Consider the following 22,023-nt stretch of genomic DNA (forward strand, 5'->3'; position numbering starts at 1 on the left):
GTTATTCTATAGTTACTGGAGAAATTATTTATCTTTTTTGTGTGATAACAGTCAAAAGAAAAGAAGTCACCAAGTAGCATCATTTGCATAAGTATTTGCCACTTACTTCAGTGACCATGCAATTTCAGCCATAAAATGAAAGTGATAACCTCTTTCCAATTTAATGGAGAACGGGAATCCAAAGAAGAAAAGTAAATAAGACTTTAGTAACTAAAAATATATCTAGAATCAGTTTTGTCAGATGGAAAAGCTCTGTCCCAGATGAAACCAGGACAGAATCCAAATTGAGAAATACATAAAAGGTCTTCCACAAAACTCTTTCTTTTGTACTTGACACATGTTCATTATATTCATAAAATATGCATGGAATTCCATCCTACACACAAGTCTGCTAAAGGGGTGAGCTGAGTAGACCTTTCACTGCAGCTCACTGTCCACTATTTCCTACCTTGCTGGCACATCACTTTTCAGCTCTTTGTAACCATCATTAAGTCCCTCTGGAGAGGAAGCTCCGATCTCTGCCCTCTGTGACCAGTGACAGGACCGGAGGGAATGGCTGGAGCTGTGCCAGGGCAGGGTCAGGTTGGATCTCAGGGAAAGGTTCTTCCCCCAGAGGCTGGTTGGGCACTGACCAGGCTCCCCAGTCTTCCCTGGGCAGGTCCTACCTACACCAGCCTGAGATCACCTGAGTGGCCACTGCTCTGTTCTTCTAGAAATTCTCTGCCACTCCATCCAAGATTCTTCAGGTTTATCACATTTATCCCATGCTGGACCCATATGCTCATAATTTTACAACTAGTACAACACTGCGAAGCAGCAAGTGTATATCCATCCTGTCACTTCAGTGACTTGAAGTTACCTGAGTGCTACCAGAAAGCACAACCTGCTGTTATTAATAACTGAAATAGGTAAGGAGAGCAGAAGGGCACATGTTTGAACAGATTAGTGGTGGTTAGGAGTTAATAGACAGAAGCAGTAGTAAAGACCTACATTTTTCTATTGTCAGTCTTCCTCTCATTACTAAGTAATATTTGGGTATGACTGAAAGCAGAAAGACAGCGGCATTAATGTCAATGGAGCAGCTCATAATACCACTATGCCCTATTTCTGAGAAGTAAAAAGAAAACTGATTTTAGAATAGACCTGCCAGACTATCAGAAGATCAGACAGGCATATGCATGCAAACACAAACAGATGACCACAAAAAAAGAGTCTAGCTAGGGAGATCTATACTGGAAGCACTAACAATACAGGTACATAACAATGCTCAAGTTATGTGGGGATACCAGTTTGCCTCTGCTCTACCTATAGACACGGAGATATTTAGTCTTGAAGCCTTACAAAAATACAGTACTTAGAACTCCAATGATTGTGCCTTACACCGTTCAGAAAACCAACACATTCTAATTACTCGTACAGTCTTTTTATTTTGGCACTGTCTTATCCTTTTAAAACATGCTCTGCCAGTTGTTATGAAAGTGGGTATTGTGAGATTTGGTCGAATAACTAAGGAAGTGAAAAAGAAATTAATGAAATTTCATTCCTGATGTCCAACTACATTCCAGTTGTGAACTATGCTGGCACGCTCTAGGAAGCACAGAACCAGCCTGGTCAGAAAGTTAAAGTGACCTTTAAAGGCAAAACATCTGTTGGGAGTCATGAGAAGTTCAGTCCAAAGGATTAAGGCAGCTGAGCCCTGGCCCCATGGAACCACAGGGTAGTCATGTAACCAACTCCTGCTGTAACTCAGATAAAATCTCTCCAGTACTGTAGACAAGAAGAGTCAGACAGCTCAGAGGTTTCCACTGAGATTAGTTAATTATTATTGCACTAAAAAAAGAAAAAAGCAACAAACACCAGCTAGATTTCTGCAAAACGACTGAAATTTTCCTCCACAGAAGACAGTGGAAAGCCCATTACTTTCCTTCACATTCAAACACTGACAAATGACATTCTTAAGCCTATGTTATTCACGTGTTTTATTAAAGAGATCAAGAAATTATTGATTTATAACAAATTTATTAGGGACTACTATAAATCCTTTAATGTATTTAAATGCATAATGTTTAACATATGTAAAGATAATTAGCTATTCAACTGTACTTCTAAAAACAGAGCTCATCTTCTGAATAAAAGAATAGTTTGGGTGGGTGAATGTAACATAAAATGATGTCATTATGGTAAGTGCCAGCATTCTGCAATAAATACATGCATACATACATACATACATGCATACATACACGCATGCATACACGCACGCACGCGCGCGCGCACACGCGCACACGCACACATGCATGCATACATGCATACATTTATTTTCTGAGATACTTGCACAGTGAGGTCACGGATTTCAACCAGAGCCAACACTGCTCACCTTGAACATACTGGAAATCTAGACCACTATTGGAAAATCATTATATTGTCTAGTGATGGGATAACTCAGGATAAAACCAATTGAAAGAGGTCCTCATAATTTGGAGGTGAGTTCAGAGGGGAAAGTAACATTTTTGCCTGTTTATATAATCAAATGTTTTCCAAGTCAGGCTAAGCAAGAAGTGCATTAAGATACAAAAAGAGACAGATGGAGCTGTGGATGAACAGTCACTGCTGTACAACCCAGAGATATCCAGCTCTAAAGAAGGCAAGTAAAGGCTGGAGATTCACAGCAATAAAGTTACAGCTGTAATACACAGATGTTTTCACACAAACCAAACAGACGACATGGACATGACCCAGAAAATAAAAGCAGTTACTGCCACAGTTTCAGGAAAATTCAGCCTAGTGTGTGTGCTAAAATTGTTCCATTTAAAATAAGAACACACAAAAGGCTATTTCTGTCCAACTACTGTTTAGAATTTCTCTGCCTTACAAAGCAATAAATGTGTATCTAAAGCAAATTTATTCCAGTGTTATGAAGTCATTATCACCTAGTACAATACTGTTGTAGTGGATGCACAAAAATACTCTTGTAATACACCTTTCAATGAATGTCATTAAGCTTAAAGTCAGAAAAGAAGAGGAAAAAAAAATCAGAGGAGGGTAATAAATCATTCTTCACTCTTCAATTTGCTAAATAAGAAGCATTTCTCCTTTTAAGCTTAAGGATGACAGAAGTTTCTGTAGTCACATTGTTTATAGTTGTGCTGCAGATTTGTAGCCAGAATTCTGCTTACACAAGTAATTGATTTTTGGTTCAGCAGCAAAAGGGGGAGAAAATTGAAAGCAAGTAATTTTGGTGTTTGCTTCTTGGGGGAGAAATATGTTCTCTTCAGCCTGAAGCAAAGTACTGCTGCTTTTTTTAATTATTTTTTTATTTTATTTTTTCTTAAACAACAGAACAAAAGGCAAGAGCCAGTAAAACAGTGTGTTAATTGACAGTATCCCCTTTTTATTTCATAAACCATATAATTAGGACACTCATCTTGGATTGGGAAACCCATGTTCAAATCCCTCCTCCTTCAGGTCAGAATTTGAATGGCACAGCATAAATTAAGTCTGGGATCCCAACAAGGGAAAAGAAAATACCAAACAGATGCTCATTAACTAAGAACTTGCATATTGCTTTTTACAACAGATCTGTAAATATTCTATGCTCATTTCACCAAAGACTATGACTGAACAAGTAGTAAAGATTGTACAGGACAACCTCAATTTTAACAAAATTCTAACTGGCTTTATAACATTAAGTCTGGTTTAAGACATGGTGTTAGAGAGGCAATAAGGAAGCTGCAAGTGCTCTATTCTAACCCTTTCAGACACAGACAAAGTGCTGAAATAAGTATCTAAAAAACAATTAAATATGGAAAAAGCGGTAAACAATAGTAAATATTCCAAACCCAAAGTATTTCAGAAATATTTTAACTCTTTTCCTCACCAATTCTGCCTTGCCAGCTTTTCATGTGTGGCACTGTCATTTCCAAGATTGACCCAACTCTCTGTACTCTTAAAGACATGGAAAGGACATCCTGGGAAAGTACCCTGCATTTCCCAAGTCAGCCTGCAGTATTTCCAATTAACTAAGAACTTAAAAAAAAAAAATTAAAATTACATCAACCAAATAATACGTATCACATGAAGAATGGCCAGATTTTCACATGCCAGAATATTCTGCTAAGTTGGAAACCCCAGTCCATTTCTGTAATTCCACCCATCACTAAAAAACTCAATGGACAAAACCTAATGAGTGAATAATTTCCCCGCATCGTTTGAAAATTCAGTATATAATAAATACAGGTTATGGTAAAATAGACAAGCAGAGCACCCAGTTCCAAGCCCAGCATTTCAGAAATGCCAGTCATTTAGGAGCACATGCACCAACAAGATCCGGATAGGTCTGGATGTGCTCGCACACTTAACAACACGGTGTTCAGCCAGTTGTGATTTTCAGAGCAATGGTTGCTATCTGATGGCAAATTCCACCCTGGTAAAAAGATTCCTTCCTCTCCATTTGCCAAACAACATTTAAAGACAGCATTCCTGTAAACATCATTTACTTGGAGGTAATGCCACCAGTCACTGCAAATATTTTATCACCAATTAGCTGAAAAGGATTCAGAAAGAAAAGCCACGTTGTGGCTGCCACTGCTCAGGAGCTCTGAGCAGCCTCGGCAGAAATATCTGCTATGTTGAAGGATGTTACAACAGGTTTACAAACTGTAGGCAGCTGAACCTCTTGCAAATGTTTTTTAAAATTAATTTGAAAAAAACATGTAGACTCTTTTGTCCCTTGCAGGCATTACCACCACTCCATTGCCTATGCTAATGGCATTCCCCTGCTATTAAAATACATCCAGGCGCCAGGCAGACAATTGCCCCATTTTCCAGCCTATTTAACAAGCTGAAAACATAACTGTACTCATTCTTTATTTCCTTGCTACAATAAACTTGGAGGAAAAGAGGGTGAAACTTTCTGCGGGTAAGAATAATTTTTTTTTTTTTTTAAACAAAACAACCCAAATGAGTAGTTATCCTACTTAACACTCCTACTTTCAGGAAAATCCTAAAAATAATGAAATGGCCCTGACACTATTTACAGGAAGTTATCCTGTGAAATACCAAGTAATACAAAGAGCTAAAGGTTTTGGAAAAACAAAACCCAGAAGATCAGGAATTCACCCATTCTGATATTTTTACAAAAAACCAGACTAACTGATATTTAAAACAGATGATATTAGTATTTTCTGTATGGTTCATGAATTTAAAAGCAGAGGACTATGCATGTTACTACTCCGAATTTTAATTATTTCAAGCTTTTGGTGTTCAGACACAACATCAGATGATTGAGGCCACATCTCAAGGATCGAACCACTCACATTTCTCCATCACGTTATTATTAAGCTGAAACATCCCATTTCCATACTTTTCTCCTGTCCAGTAAAAAAAAAGGATTATTTATATCACAGGTTCTGCTCCAAAACTAACAGGACTCCCCTCTTCCGCTGCCATTGATTAAACATTACAAAAAGACAAATAGCTGACAAATCCACTTTTAACACCTCTCATAGCTGTTAAGGGACTACAAATGTAGATTTTTGCTGATGCTGCTCCTTCGAAATTAGAGCTTTTCCTTCAGAAACCTTCAGTTCCTCTCTTGCTGGACACCACAGACAAGCTCTGACCACAAACACAGTTGCTAAATCATACAAGCTATTCAGTTACTTAACTACACATTAATTTCTGCAACTAAAGAATTCAGTGTATTAAACTGAGTTGCAGAACACCAAAGTCTAACCCTACCTCTGATTTTTTAAGACCAACTCTTTGTGTCTATCAAATATCTGCCTCTTCTCTGAACCCACAGACATATTCATCCAATCACCAACCTGGCAGAAAGACAACCAAATCAATATTTTAATTTGCCATAAAAGAAGAAACAAACATCCATGTGGAGAGTCCGCCCACATTCATACAAGAAATTATCACAAAGTACTTCTTACCCTCCTCTCAACCCAATAAGGGAAAAGTCCTTCTGAAGAAGTCAAGTTCTAAATGAAAGTTTGCACTGGATTGGTTAAAAGAGACATCCAAGGGTTGCCAAACCCTGATTAAAAATCCCCAAACTTCAAAAGCACTGAAAAACAACATGCATATAAAATACTGTTAAATTTATTTACAGAATGCAAAAGAAAAATCTGGGTTAACATGGTCGTGTTTCCCTCAACATAGCCAAGCAGGATTGCAGCAAGTATTGTCCCACAAACCAAAAAATGTTTCACTGGAGGAGTCCTGAAAGTCATAGGAAGGAATATTTTTAGTAGAAGCATCACATACAACTTTTTCATTATAAGGTAAATTTTAATCTGGTCTAAATTGGGGAAAAAACAAGATTTAGTCAGCCCTACTGGCAATGGTATCTTAAGGTTATCCATAATGACTCCCAGCATGCCCTGGTAAAGGATCATAACCCAGCATGACACACTTCAAAGCAAGGAATTCCTTAAGAATACTTTCCCTGTGAGCAATTTCATGGTACAGCTGTGAGCTTCTGTAACAGACAATCACCCGTTCATTTCCTGAGTATTCCAAAAGTGACACTTCCAAGGTAGCAACAGTGTCCACAGCAGCAGACTCTGCCAGGACTCCTGGCCACGTCTTTTGCACACCAGCAGAGCTCAAGGGTTCAAAAGAAGCCTTGTGGCTTCAGTGTCGTGGTGCTACAGAGAGAAGTCAGGAATGGGAGTCTGGAGCTTCCATCCCTGCTCCTGACTCTCTGGGTAATGGGAAGCAGCCCCATATCAGGACAGCAGAGCTCTGCTTCCTGCCCTCGACACTGCCGAGAACCTTTTCCCAGGTATTTGTACAGCACCAAGAACTACAGAAAACATTCACATACTCCACACTGTGGCAGTGAAAAAATAATGACAAACTCCAGGAATAATGGCAGAACAATAAACACAAACCAGATTAACTGTGGTGTACTAAACTGCTCCATGTATTACACACAGGATTGGGGATGCCAAATAATGAATACCAGCATGAACAAAAACCGGTTTACCACCAAAACAGTCTATATGAGAACTACGGTTCAGTACATAAACATATTTTAGATGTCAAAAGAACTCTAAACATGCTCCAGGATGCCCTTATTAAACCAATTTGATTCCTTTCCACCCCTAAAGCAAACATTCCATAAATGAGAAGCAATACTGAAATATCTCTTCATACCGCGTGCCGCTAAGACCTTTTCCATTTATTTCTTTGCTACCAGATTTCCTATTTTGGATATATATGTGCAAATAGAAATACAAAGGGCAAGTCACATGACAAGATTATGTTCTCCTGGAAATATTTCATCTTGTTCCAAGTAATATTTGCTATATAATATTTATCATTCTTGCTACAAGCACCGCAATTCCTCCCACTTTTACTCAGAATGGTGTGAACTGGTGAATAGAAAATACTCAAGGACTGTGACATGATACTGCTTCTTCATTTCTGTGCAAAAATGCTGCCACTGTAACCCATTTTTCTGAAGCGGATGCCAGGAAAACCTCAAACCCCCCCCCTAAAAAGCAAATCTCAAATGAAACAGATCCTTGAGACTTGTACTAACTGCATCATACAGCAAGTTCCATCCAATTCCTCACTTTCAGTCAGTCAAAAACCCCTGAGGCCCTGAAGTATTTTCAGTGCTGATGTGAGTGTTCCCACTCACATCACTTAGGATTTTAAAACTTCTGCACACATTGATATTAAAACCTTTCTCAGGCTTATTGCCCATAATTTGCTATAAATTTACACAACAAACATTAGTAGTGTAGGTGCAAAAGTCCTGGTGATGCTGGAAATATTTCATCATTAATATCTCTAACACACATAACATTCAAGTCTAATTCTACTATAAATACTGCTTGTTTTGTATTTAAAGACAATAAGTCTACAGAATTAGTGTCCTCTTCAAGAGTCCTAAAAAATAATACATTGTTTTCACCTCTGCCTTGAAGTGATACGTATTTTAGGATCAGCTATCCAAAACAATTAATCAGTGCATATTTATTAATGATGAGCTGACAGCCAGCACAAAATTCCCACTTCTAACTATTGATACCAATGAAGAACAGTGAAAACTGACTTGTAGGTCTTGTCTACTGTAGTGGTTTGGACTTTGTTTTCCCCCAGAGGCTAAGAGAAGTGGTAGACCCCAAGGGGTGGAAACCCTTAGAAGTTTTGAAGTTCTGCCCAATGGACGCTCCTGCAGAAATGTCAACATATCACAACCAGACCAGAAGAGAAGAGTTGTAGTTTTGGGTTGTTGTAGGAGTGGTGGCCATGTTGTGAGCCACGAGGAAGGGGCTCTAAGCCCCTTGGGCCCTCTGGGGCCTCCCAGCCCCCGGCTGGGGGGGCTGCAGGGACCTGGAACAGCATAAAGCTGGGCTAGGTGCCTGTAGTTATGCCGGGAGATGTTTTTTCTCCATGGGCACAGACAGCAGCCGGCAAGCACCAGAGAAACGGTGGTAGAGAGCCAGAGATAAGAACCAGAACTGAAGGAGCAGCAGAAGCAACATGCAGCACCAGAGAAAAGACTCCTGGAAAGGGAGAGAGAGAGAACCAGCAGCTGAGAGACAGAGTTTGGGTCCACAGGTGAGGCCTTCGCTTGGACCGAAGGAGAGCCGAGGGGCTTGGAGACCCCCTTGTGTATGTTGAACAGAGATCCAGCTACAACAACCCAGTTACTGCTGCATGGAGGACAGAAGAGGAGCTGCTGCTTAAGGACTGGAAGGGATCTGTCCTTCTTTCCCTCCTGGACTTTTATTTGGAGGGGAGAAGAGATCTGATCATTGTAAATACTATATGTCATGGTAGAGATAGCTGTGATCATGTGTATAATGTGATATGGTATTTATTTGTACAGTCATTGTAATATATTTCCCTTTCCCCCACTTTGAGTCTGGTGTGTTTTGTCTGGAAAAAAACCCATCTCACATTGGGTTGAGATGTGGGAGGGGGGAATGGAGCTAGGGGATTGGATTTTGGGGCTATCTCAAACCATGACATCTACACAAGAATTTTATGACAAAGCAGATTAGGGCAGGGATTTTAAAGCACAATAATTCTTCTGTACTAGAAATATCAACTGTATGGTCCAATTATTTGAAGTGCATTAAACAAAACCACATAAGAGAAACTGCTGCCAAACAATAACAGTGTTCACAGGCAAGAAGTGTGGAATAGCAATTCCAGGCTTCCATATACCCAGGGATGACACATGTGGCTGATCCCACATATGCAAGAAGCATGACTTGATCAAAGATATTTTTTTTTATTCGTGTAGTTCTTTATCAGTTTTTCAAAACATAAATCAAGACTCAACAAGTATGGATTTGGTACAAGGCATTAGGTTGCTAAGTTCTTAGCCAGGACTTCAATGTGGCATTCATTAGCTGTTTCCAAACCTTTCATTTCCTTATGGACGTATATTTTCTCCTGTTTGTCAACAACAGATTTTTCACTATATTACCCTGAGAGAGTGAGAAATGACATATTTTTTCCTCATTCTTTCCCATATTCTTAAACTGGACTTAAATATTGGAGGAAAGTGTAAATGTTACTATAAAATCAGTACAGGTGAGTACTCACTGCTTACAACACATTCTGCAAGCACAACTCCTTCTTAGTGTTTTCCTTCACTATTTTCTCAATAACAAGATTATGCTTTTAAAACGCTGTTTATAACTGAAACACCAGTTCCCAAATCTCTTATTTTTACATGAGATAAATACAAAATTATAATCCTCCTTACTGTATGAACACTTGCTTAAATCTTACCAGCTTTCACTGTGGTCTTCTAAAACCAGCCAACTTGAACCCTGAACATACGAGAAATCAGTATAACCCCAGTGAGAAGTATAGGGAAAGAAGAGGAATAAGAGTAATGAGTATCAAACATCTCATTGTAAAATGGATTTCTGCAGTTTACAATAACCCACATTCAATAATGTTTATGGCCACAATAACATTCAAAAACCAGCAAACATGCATATCATACAGATGGTTACTCCATCTAAATCCCACTCCCGAAGTCCTGAAAAGAACCCAGAAAAACTTTACAGGTGCCACTTACAGATAAAATAGTTGCACATTACCTACTCCAGCACTGAACATCTGCTCATAAACAGCACAGGCTTCCTGTGGCCTTTCCTCCACGATTGACAAGTCAGAAACTAGTGACAAGCCTTTAAGATGTCTGGCTTATAATGACATCATTGTCTACCTTCTATTGCTCAGCCTTTTTTTTTTTTTTTTTTTTTAAGTACAGATCCACTGTATCATAACCTTAAATAGCTGTTTCCATCACAGTGGTAAGAGTTATAAACACAGAATTGCAGTAGTCATTTCTTCTCCCTATAATTTATCTTTTCCATGACACAGCAGTTAACCAAATGGGGTTCATAAATTTTTGTTGCTAACAAGTGCAGAATGATTTAAACTGGGAGCTGTTGAAATACAGTCTATAATACAGTTCATGAACTAAACCAGAGATGAGACTGAAAGCAACACCAAGTACTAATGTATCACTGAGGTTCAATCTCACTGACCCAGGTGCAGCTGGGAAAAAACACAAACCAAAAACATCAAGGTCATATTTGCTTAAGAAACCAATGACCATTCTGGGAAATCTCCATTGGCATGTCCTGGTTGCAGCTGGGATAGAGTTAATTGCCTTCCTAGTAGCTGGCATAGTGCTGTTTTGGATTTAGTACAGGAATAATGTTATAGAATCATAGAATCCCAGAATTGTTTGGGTTGGAAGGGAGTTAAAGCTCATCCGGTCCCACCCCCTGCCATGGGCAGGGACACCTTCCATTATCCCAGGTTGCTTCAAGCTCTGTCCAACCTGGCCTTGGACACTTCCAGGGATGGGGCAGCCACAGTTTCTCTGGGCAACCTGGGCCAGGGCCTCGCCACCCACACAGGGAGAAATTTCTTCCTAATATCCCATCTGAACCTACTCACTGTCCATGTGAAGCCATTCCCTTTTGATCTGTCACTCCAGGCTCTTGTAAATAGTCTCTCTCCATCCTTCCTTTAGGCTGTGGGCTCCCTTCAGGTCCGAAGGGATAAATACAATGCTGACAACACACTCCTGGTTGGTTGTTGCCGAGCAGTGCTCACCTGAAGCCAAGGACTTCCCAGTGCCCCAGGCTCTGCCAGTGAGGAGGTGCACAAGAAGCCAGGAGGGAGCATGGCCAGGACAGCTGACCTGAACTGGCCAAAGGGATATTCCACAGCACAGAATGCTGTGCTCAGTGTAGAAACTGGGGGGAACTGGCCACTGATCCCTGCCTGGGGACAGGCTCTGCATCGACAGGAGGTGGTGAGCACCTGTATTGTGCAGCACTTGTCTTTCTTGGGTTTTATTTCTCTCTCTCTTTTTGTTGTCTCCCTTTTCATTACTGTAATTATAATATTTTATTTCAATCATTAAACTGTTCTTATCTCAACACACAGGTTGAGATATTTTTATTCTGATTTTATTCTGATTCTTCTCCCCATTCCAGCAGGGCAGGGGACATGTAAGTGAGCAGCTGGGTGGTACGTGGGTGCTGGCTGAGGTTAAGCCACAATAACATACATCTCCTGGGAAGTTTAAAAGCATTTGTTTTAAACAGTATGTGATTTGTCTATAAACAAAGATATATGTGTTCATACAACATATAAGACAAAGACATTTTAATATTACTTGACACTGCAGTGAGTGCCCACAGAGATAAGAGGATCCTTCACTTTATAAAAAAATTATTCCTGAACTCCTGGACATGACTGGAATATTGGAAACTCTCTGTAGAACTCTGTGTGTCAGACAAAGTGAACGAGGATACAGAAATACAGACAGGACCACTGCTAGAACTCCATGAGCAGCATGCCAGGCACTTCACTGGAAAGCTCAAGGATAATTTCTGATTTCAAGACTAAGACTAACTTCAAGCTGTTAGTATCCACTTTAACAAAGGGTGAAGTCTGGCTGGTGCCATTTCCACTAAAGCTGACACAAAAAAGTGCAACTTCAGGGACTGCTCTTCTCTTCCTCTCAGCAGCTCTTCTTACTACAGCTTTTCGGTGTGTGATTCACACAAGAGGACAAGCTCAGAGATAGCACAAGTTAGAAGCTGCAGAGTGGCATAAATCTAATTAAGTCTAAGTGGTAAGACTAAAGGAATGTAAATTAGAACCAGATACACATCAGCTTCCTCACATGCAAGTTGCACTGAATCAGACTTCCTCTGGATTCTCCAGATCCAGCGCAATATTCCTACCCCATGGAACTCAAATTCAAACTAGAGTCTCAGGGAATAGTTAACCAAAAAGAATGCATTTAAGCTTAAGAACATTGAGAATACATATTCATAATATATTATAAAATATAGGCAAAGCAAAATAGGTTAAGCTTTTGACTTTTCTGCAAATATATGTTAGTTTGCAAGAGAAATCCCCCAGGCCAAATTCACAGTTGAAACTATTTCCTCAAGGAGTTCCATTGCTGTTCATTTTACCAGCAATAGTCAATAACTGTGGCAATCAACTAAGTCATCCATCTACAGTGAGACCAACAAAAACTTGGTAGTTATCCAGCAGCAAAGTGAACATGAAAGAACAGCAAAACCAATATTCATTATAAGGCTAAAAGCCAGTAACACAGAAGAGCTCATCAGGGTATGAAACCTTCATTTTATAGACTTCTGAAAGGGTGAGCTACTGCTTTCTTGACTATTTGAATACACACAAAAAATCTGGGACTTGTTATCCAAATATGCTGTATTTTTTTACTTTGTGATTACTTGAGTGAGTTGATTAACAACAGTGCATCAATTATTTTATTTAACATTCAATACAACTGCTTTTCAAAAACACATGCAGAATAAAGGAACAAAGATCAAAAGAAGAAAAGCTGAACTCATCTTGAAAGGCGATTTTAGGCACAGAAGCTACACACAAAAGCAGTTTGAAATCCAAAATATCATTTTGCTAGTCGGCACCTCTTGAGGCTGATAGCCAAGAGGCACACACTCCCTGAGTGCTTACACTACTCGGAAAAACCTGGCAAAGACATTTATCAGTGAGCATGCAGGTAACAATTTGATCTACAAAGCAGCACTGCAGTTTGGCAGAACTGAAAACATTATTCCAACATTAGTTAACCCACCTGAAACTCTTATTATTAATATTAAAAGCAAAAATACTACCCAAATGATGGGCTGCCACTGACATCACTATGTTAAAACCCTGTTATCACCTTTTACTGGCAGTGAAAGGAAAATGAAGTGCTCATTACTAATGATAACAGTCCACCTGGTAGTTTGTATGAACTGAAATCTTTGCAACCCACTCATGCCCACACAGTTCTGTGTTCTTAAATGAGAACAAGTCTAACCAATACCATTAGGGAGGGCAAGTTTTCAAACTGGCCTTAGTTTGACATAGTTCCATCACAACTTTTTGTCTACTCACAATGCATATGCAATTGGGAAAAGAGGGGCACCTTCACGTGAATTGGTAAGTAATTTTAAATAATAGGAATGATTCTGTCTTGCACACTAACCGATTTAAATGCAACATATTGGGTTTGCACCTGAGGAAGACAACCTCTAAAGGGTTCTTGACATTTTTCTACACATCTTTGATTCAGCAAAATACCAAGATTGATAGAGCAAACATCTAGGCTGACACACAGTGCAAATGTAATGATCTGGATCCAGCAAAGCAGAGCTAAATCGCAGACTTACGTTTCTCATCATCAGCGTGTACTAGAGATGCTGCTCTCGACAGTACATCCAATGGAGTCTCCATTCCTCCCTGGATCCTGCAAAATTCAGACCCAAAGTTACAGATAGGAAACTCAGAATCCTTAACATACCAAGTGCTGCATCACCTGTTCAGAGCATACATACATCAGGTTTTACAGAAGGAATGAAAAAGAGCATGACAGCAAAAAGAATCAAAAATCTAAGTTTCTGCTGTTCTTTTCATGTTATACCAGCACAGGACTTGTTAAAACTAAGTAATTGCTTAGTTTTGAAAACAAGGAAACACTGGAATTAGCTTTCCCACCAACTACTTGCCCAAACAAACCAGAAGACCAAATTCTCAAGTACTGAAGCTGATGACTGCTGGTCACAAATGTTGCAGCAGGGTTATCTACTACATGTTGTAAGTGCTTTTTTGTCCCACATGCTGGCCTTCCATCCCAATAAAGAGCTACTTGAGACACTATCCAAAGATGCAACTCATTTGCAGTGAAGGTGACAGCTGGCCTGACTACCCGAGCACGAGACTGCTTTAGAGCCACAGGATTCAATAAACTCCATCTCCACACTCCTGTGTCCAAGGGAGAATCATTCAAAGTTTATAAGCCATTTACTAATGAATATATAGCTGAACTCTGGGTATGTGTATATACAACAACACAGAGAACTGCAACCTGTATAATTACACACCTCAATAGCTGCTTCTCCCCAGTTTTAGCCCCTTGCAACACATAATTCTCATACACAAAACATTCATCCTACCACATTAAAAATGGACATTTCAGCACTGTATCAAGCAACAGACTCTCCCATTAAAACCAATGATTGCGCTGCAGCTCACATAAGCTTCTCAAAGCTTCACATAGATGGCTTCAAAACTAAAAAAAGAAGTTCCAATAGGAAATTCCAAAAATATGAAAGGGAAATCAAGGAAGAGAATAACGTGCTGTCAAGTTGCTTTTATTAAAAGGCCAGCAACTTATATGTGTTTTTAAACAAGAAGGCAACAGCATAGGCAGAACTGTTAAGAAAAAAAAATAGAGAAAGAAAATCTCAGAACAGCTAACAGTTTTGTTGGATTTCTTCCACCAAAAACTTAGCATGATCTTCTATCATAAAAACTGTTTACTGTAACTTACTTTACAGTATAATCTTAAAAAAAAAAAGAAGGTAGTGGCAACTACAGAAATCTCAAACATGTATAACATGTACACAGACTTAACAACAAGCATATGTTTGGGAAGCAATTTCCTTGACTTTGCACTAAAACAATAAACTTCACTGTCCTCCCTCCCTCTTCCTAAATAACCTCAAAGATTTTAATCAAAGGTTTTAAAGCATAAGAGAAAGGATTTTGAAGTATTTGTAAGTTTAAAAAATATATTTTTAAGTTTAAATAATTAAATCCAGTAATGTTTCCACAGAACTATATAAGAGAAAAACTTGAAATAACAAAGCATAGCACTTTAGGATTAAAACATGCACTTTCCCTCCCTGTCATCATCAGCTTTTGCTCAAGAACAGTATTTTAACTAAGCTGTAAGTCAATTAACTCTTTCATTTAAAGATAGTACCTGTGGGCAAGAGGTTTTAGAAAATAAGATCTGAGCTTCTTATTTTACTATTAAATATTTCTTCATATCTTGTCTGGCCACATTCTCCTCCAAACCAAAGCAAATATTTGGCAGAGCGTGTTTGCTGGAGAAGCCTTCAGCATCATTCCACTTTGATCCTTTAGACCTTGATGCTTAGTTTCTTTCCTGCTTTTTGTTTTCTTGGACTTCAAAATAACACTTTATTTCTCCCCAGACTGTTGATTACTGACCCTCTTACACAAATTCCTCTAACAGAGCAAAAATTCAGTCAGAAAAATTACTAAAATATGTCTGATCAGGTGATGCAGCTACACCAAACTGAAGGCTAACTCGTGATTTAGTGCTAACTTTGTCTTAAATTTCAAAGACAGGAATGTAAACCCTTTTAGTCAACTCTTTAGGAAAAGAAAAACAAAAAACCAAGCACCTCTTGATAAAGAACAACGCAAAGGATAGTAAAATGTTTTTTATTGACAACAAATTGCCTTTTTTCTTTAAGTTTTTCAGCAAATTTCAAGTAATGGGAGTAGCAGATGCCCAAACCCTTTCCGGAACATGTTCCTAGTAAAAGAATTAGCTGGTGACAGAAATCCACATTGAGAGAAGGAAACAGGAACCAGGTCTTAATTCTATTCAGGAAATTAGACACTTCAAAAACAACTTCACTAAAAGTGGGCTCTATATAATTTTGCACCTTTGTATATTATTCAAGTCCATATCATGAGAGAGCTGCTGAGATGCTCCTCTAAAATTAAGGCCTTGTGCAGAATACCGAGCTCATCCAAGAGCTGCTTTGAAGGGAGAGCTGCAAATCCCACAGTGCAATACCAAGTATTCTGGGATTTTTTTAAACACACTGAACACATTCACAGTTATGAAAGTTACCTTCAAGGAGATACAAACTTCCAGATTCTTTTCCAAACAACATTAAATATCCCTCTATCTCTAAATTAGACTAACAAGCCAGTGATAACACTTTAGAAAGTAATAAAGGTTGCCTATGAGAATGAGAGAGAAGGGATCTTAGACTGCTCAAAGCTTAAAAACCTAATCTGATTTGGGCAAGGTCAGCAACTGATACAGCTTTGCCAAGGCTGCCTTCAGAGAACAGCCCAGCCATCCTCAGGAGGAGTCACGTTTCAGAAATAAAGACCAGGACACTTTCCAGGGTTCCAAAAAAAAATTAAAAAAATAAAAAAGCGAGTTAAAAAGCAGACTCCTGACAAAATCCAGCTAATTCTCTGTGTGACACAGAAACCTGTGTATGCAGAAACCAGCCTGCATGAATGCTGGACTTTCATGAGTATCCCCATCAAAAACCAACTCTATCTTATGTGTAAGTACTGCTCTGCGCCCCGATCTGGTAAGGGAAAACAACTGACCAGTGAAATACAAGAACACAATTGAACTTCCTCTGGCTAAATCTGATTTAAACTATGGAAAGAGTTTCCCAAATATCTTACTTGTTACAATCCCTTAACTGTTAGATTTAAAGAGACATGAGCCAAAAGCACTTTTACAAACATTCAAGATATTTTTATCTACTGTAATTTGAAATATTAGTTTAATATCTTACTTAGTCCTTTCATTTATCAGCTACTGCTCCCATTCAACATGCCCTTAACTCTGTCCTCTCACCTACACTGCAGTACAGAAATATTCTGGAAAGTAGTAAAGACACAGAATGTAAAATCAGAGTACAATGCCTGGAAGACAAATAAGTTACTAAACACTGATCTACCTGTAATTTTTTTTATGCAGCACTTGAAACACGCAACACCCATTAGTATAACAAAACAGTGCATTTTTTTCCCCCTCTCCTTTTCACATTTTTGAAAATTCCAGGTACACATGGAATACTCTCAGCAAATGTCTGCTAACTTTTTTTTTTTTTTAAGACTATGGAGAAATAAAAGCTTTTGAAAATGAAGATTGAAGTGATTTCATGGATTTATACAGCACCCTCCAAGCACCCGGAAAAGCATTCGTGGAAAAATCCTAAAGTTGCTTGTTTGAAATTAAGTAAACAGCACCAATTCACTCAGCCTGAACAGAAAGACAATTATTTAATCTCACCAAAGTTATATTCAGGGTACGTCAGGAATAATTTGAAATAAAGAGAAGAACTTCATATTTGATTTTTTAAAAGGGGGAATAGCAAAGAGACAGAAAGAAAAGAGAAACATGAAAGATGATGTTTGGGTAGTACTCATTAAGGAGATATGATGGTTTTTGTCTAGGATGGACTTTACCTTGGAGCTGAAGTAACAAGTTAGATGATAGAAACAAGGACAAAGAGTGATGAGGACAACAGACATGCTGAGCAGGTAAGGAAAAAAAAAAAATCAGAAGAATTTTGACCCAGTTTGGATATGAAAAGTCAAAGTGAAATCACAGCCATGAGGATGACTGGATTCTAGGTGTGACTGACAGAACAGCCACTGCAAACACCTTCCTAAGGAACACCTGAAAGAGTTCTCTCAAATGTGTCCAGTGTGAACTAGAGACAGACAAGGAGAGAAAGGCTGAACCTTCTAATGATTGAGAGAAAAGTCTGGTACTTGAATTGCCATCTGGTGAAATTATAGAGATAACTTTAGAGGGAGAAAAGGAGGGTTCATAAACAAAGCCCATTGTAACAATGACAAAGTGATTCAAAATGACAAGACACTCGAGAAACAATCAAGACTAAAGTGAACAGAGTGCAGATAAACACAAGTACAGGGAAAACAAGATTAATTGAAAAGTATGGTCAAACAGGTCAAAAGCAGCTCCTACCTGGGGAAATACAGGCACAGTCCTGCCCAAATTCATAACCAGAAGTACCTATAGAGAGAGACTCAGCTGATTTCAATGAGAGAGAGCAAAACTGAAGAGGAAATCCAGGCACAGCTTATCAGCACAACCAGTAAGTCCACAGAGGAAAGGAAGATAAAGCAGCAGTTTGATGCAAAATAGGTGAATACCTTTTATTTTTTATTATAGGAGAGAGTAAATCAGATTTGCAACATGAATGAGAATAATGATGAGCACAGTATGTGTCTCAAATAGACACAATAAATTCCTTCAACTGCACTTAGATCAAAGCTTCTACTTGTTGATACATGAATCCTGTGTTGAGATACCCATGTGAAATGTTAACTGCAAGTACTCAGTGTAGGTCATGACTATGGTTAGTACTGCTCATTTCCTGCATTTACAACCCATCGTCCCCAGAGTGAGTTCAGGCCAAGTATGGCCAAGGAATCTTCAAAATATCACTTTCTTTAAAAAAAAAAAATTATTTATTCACTACTTTGAGGTTTTTTAACCATGGTTGTTTTTTTTGCATGTGGAAGAAGTGTTTGAACAGGCAAATCTTCAGGCAGAAACAACAATTTAACTCATCACACAGAAAATTATAAGCTTAAAGCAGAGCTTCGGCATTTTACCTTGTGCCTTTTGTTGCCTTGTCGCATAAAAACTCCTTAACAAAGTAACATTCTACAAAGAAATCTATTAGCAATGGTGTTTGAATTAAAAGCTAACCTAAGAAATTAAAGGTAGAGAAGTCCAACCTGACCATGTCTTGTATCTATCTGCAAGACCACTCAGTCCATCCTACATGTTACACACTCCGCTGCAAACCTATTATGAAACATTTAACTACAGCAGATAGAACTGAAGGTCCCTTTTATAATAGAAAACTTTCAAATGTTTCTGAGAACAAACAAATTAACTAATGTAATATGGAGATGCTGAGAAGGTTATCAGAGCTACATATATGTAAATAAGAACGTGACACTTTATTGTGTGAATGCTCTTAATTAATATGCCCCCAAGTGTGGCAATGGATTTGCCATATGCAGGATGGAAAAAGTCCTGTCAGAGATGGGCTGGTGAGGAAAACAGCTCAAGCCTGGAGGTCTGCCCCATCTCCCCAGTCCGCCGTACCCAAGAGTCTGTATAATGATTTTCTACCCTGTTTTAGCATCCTGCACCAAAACACCCCATTCTTGTTCCCCGCAGTACGCTGGGGATGCTGGAGATCCAGCAACAACTGTTCCAGCCCAGTTATTTACTTAAAAAATGCAAACCTCGAGAACTGATTACTGCTGATCGCATCTGGGGAACACATAAGACAGCCTGACATTGCACTGCTACAGATCGAATAAAAAAATATCTCTACAAATGGAATATACAAGATACAGAGTCAAAAACCTTCCCAGCGCCCTTGGGACTCATTCTAGAAGGTTTCACCTCTGCTACTGATGTGACCCCAGGGATTTTCCCTGTAGGAAAAGCACGCCGTGCGGGAGCCCACGTGTAAGTCGGGGACGGCAGGGACGCAGCGCCCGCTCAGTCCCGCTGCTCCTAACACCCGGGGTAGGGGCTCCTGGGGGGTATTTCCTCCCCGTTCCCGTTCGCCGGGACCTGCGGCACCTCGGGCACCTCCAGCCGGCGAAGCCAGTCCCTGTCGGGACAGCCTCGCTGCTCGGGCGGGCCCGGCCCCGCCGGCAGCGCTCGGAGCCCCCGCGGCCGCTCCGAGGTGGTTCCGCGGCCCCCCCGGGAGGCTCCGCTCCGCCCGCCCCGGGGAAAGTCCCGCAGCGCGGAGAACGCGCCAGGGCAGCACCTGCCCCCGCCCCCGCCCGGCCGCTCCCCCCTCACTCACCGGCACTCCGGGCGGCGGCGGGGCCGGGCGGCGGCAGGAGGAGCGGCGGCAGCGCGGCCGCGGCGCCCCCGGGCCGGGCCGGGAGTGGCGGGAAGGGGCGGCACTGGCGGCCCGGCAGCGGAGCGGAGCGGAGCGGAGCGGAGCAGGCGCGGCGAGCCTGGCCCCGCTGGCCCCGCTCGCTCGCGGGCCCGGGGAGGAATCCCAGGAATGAGGGAATTCTGCGCCGAGCAGGTGGGGAGCGCGGGGCGGCCCCATTGGCCGAGCCCGCTATGACGTCACCGTAATTAGGGTAATGATAAGCTGACGTCACATCCTCGCAGGTAGGGAGCGCGCGCGCCAGGCCCCGCCCCGGGGAGGGGCTCGCGGGGGCCAAGGTCGAAGGGCCAGCGGTTCGAACCCCGAGAAAGCCGGGAACGCCACACCGAGGAACAGGAGAACAGGGAGCGGGGACAACGCCGCCGGTCTGTGCCTGCTTGACTCCGACTCTGGTTTAAAAGCTTTTCTGAAACTACAGGCAAACAACAAAAAATTTTTCTTCACAACGCACTTTTTTAAAAGCCGAAGTGCGCCACTTGCGTTTCCAATTGAAACGCGCCGTCACTCAGCATCTCACAAACAGGCTGAGCAGCCACACGCACAAATGACGAGGAACAAGCGTTTCAGAGCCTGAGGTAACGTACTACAGCCGGGCTGAAGGACTGGGGGCTAACGTCCACCTATTCCACACAATTTGACGATAATTGGTCTGAACAGATCCGTCACTTTGTTTCCTGTTTACTGCTCGTACCGCAGCAGAGTTTTACAGAATCCCTTCTTGCACTCGATATGACTCATTCAGCCGCCGGAGGAACTGCCACCAGTCAGACGTGTGTGAAACTAAAGCTGAGCCATCGCCATGGTCAACGAATCGCTCTCGTACTCTTCCATCTCCAGAGCAGGAGCTCCCACGTGCAACTGCAAAAAGTCTGAATGTCTGCTAGGAGCCAGAACGATCCAGTCCCTCAGCACTGGACTACTGGGAAAAGCAAGAAACACTCCTGTTCTCACCATCCCAGCACTCCCCGAACACCAGCACATCCTCATTCCCCTTGCCTTGCAGCAGCACTCATTCCAAGTTTGCCATTCCCAAGATTCAAGCAATTTAGGAGCACATTTTGCCTGTTTTGAGTAATGTTACCAAAAACAAACTGGTTTGGAACAGCTTGTGTATTTGAAAGAGCCACTTCTCAGAAGCCAAACTAAGACTATTCCAATGCACTCTGAAGAACCCCGGAATGCTGTTTGTGCAACAGGCATTTAATTTGCAGAAATTAATTACAGAAAAGTAATGGGAAAGTGCTGTACTGATCTTCTGGTGTCCACATGAACATCAGTTGTCATGTAGAGAAACATGTCCAATAATTCTGCATTTTACCTTCACAAAGATCTGAGGGTGCTTTGGGCAGCTCTTGGAGTGCACTGCAAAGGGAAAGAATCCCAGAATGTGCTGAGTTGGAAGGGACCCACAGGGATCCTCCAGTCCAACCCCTGGCCCTGCCCAGACCCATCCCCAAAGGTCACCCCCTGTGCCCCAGAGGATCATCCAAACCCTCCTGGAGCTCTGGCAGCCTTGGGGAGCCTGGTCAGTGCCCAACCAGCCTCTGGGGGAAGAACCTTTTCCCGAGATCCAACCTGACCCTGCCCTGACACAACTTCAAATCAGTGTGAACCCCACAAAGAGCCTTAGGGCTGCAGATTTGGGGTGGAACCCAAAAAGAGCAACAGAAATGCCGTGTCTCAGTGGAATTCTGCTTATGGTATTTCTCCCACCCAGCTCCTCCTCCCTTCAGTGTGACAGACACACACACTATTATAATAAATGCATAAGTATATAAATGGCAGCACAACTGTCTGTGTTTTCTCAAGGAAAAAAAAAGTACCAAGGCACAGCAAGGTTTATTTTAGATCCTGAAACTGGGATTGGTGCATGAAATGGTGGAGGGAGCACAGCTCCCACATGTCACCAGAGGTGCAGCCAAAGCAGCAGCCTGGCCAA

At 41.0% G+C, this 22,023-nt stretch overlaps 1 protein-coding gene across 1 annotated transcript in view; it reads right to left on the minus strand.

Moving 5' to 3' along the window:
• Positions 1–20,094, minus strand: part of VGLL4 (vestigial like family member 4) — an 85,194-nt gene extending 65,100 nt beyond the window's left edge. Inside the window, exons 1-2 of the mRNA XM_064667972.1 lie at positions 19,989–20,094; positions 13,722–13,798 (exon numbers count right to left, since the gene is read on the minus strand). Coding sequence (XP_064524042.1) covers positions 13,722–13,785 — 64 coding nt within the window. The 5' untranslated portion in view covers positions 13,786–13,798; positions 19,989–20,094. The remainder of the gene's footprint in view (positions 1–13,721; positions 13,799–19,988) is intronic.
• Positions 20,095–22,023: the final 1,929 nt, after the last annotated feature.

Source organism: Pseudopipra pipra, chromosome 11 (assembly GCF_036250125.1).
Source record: "Pseudopipra pipra isolate bDixPip1 chromosome 11, bDixPip1.hap1, whole genome shotgun sequence".
NCBI classification, from domain to species: domain Eukaryota; kingdom Metazoa; phylum Chordata; class Aves; order Passeriformes; family Pipridae; genus Pseudopipra; species Pseudopipra pipra.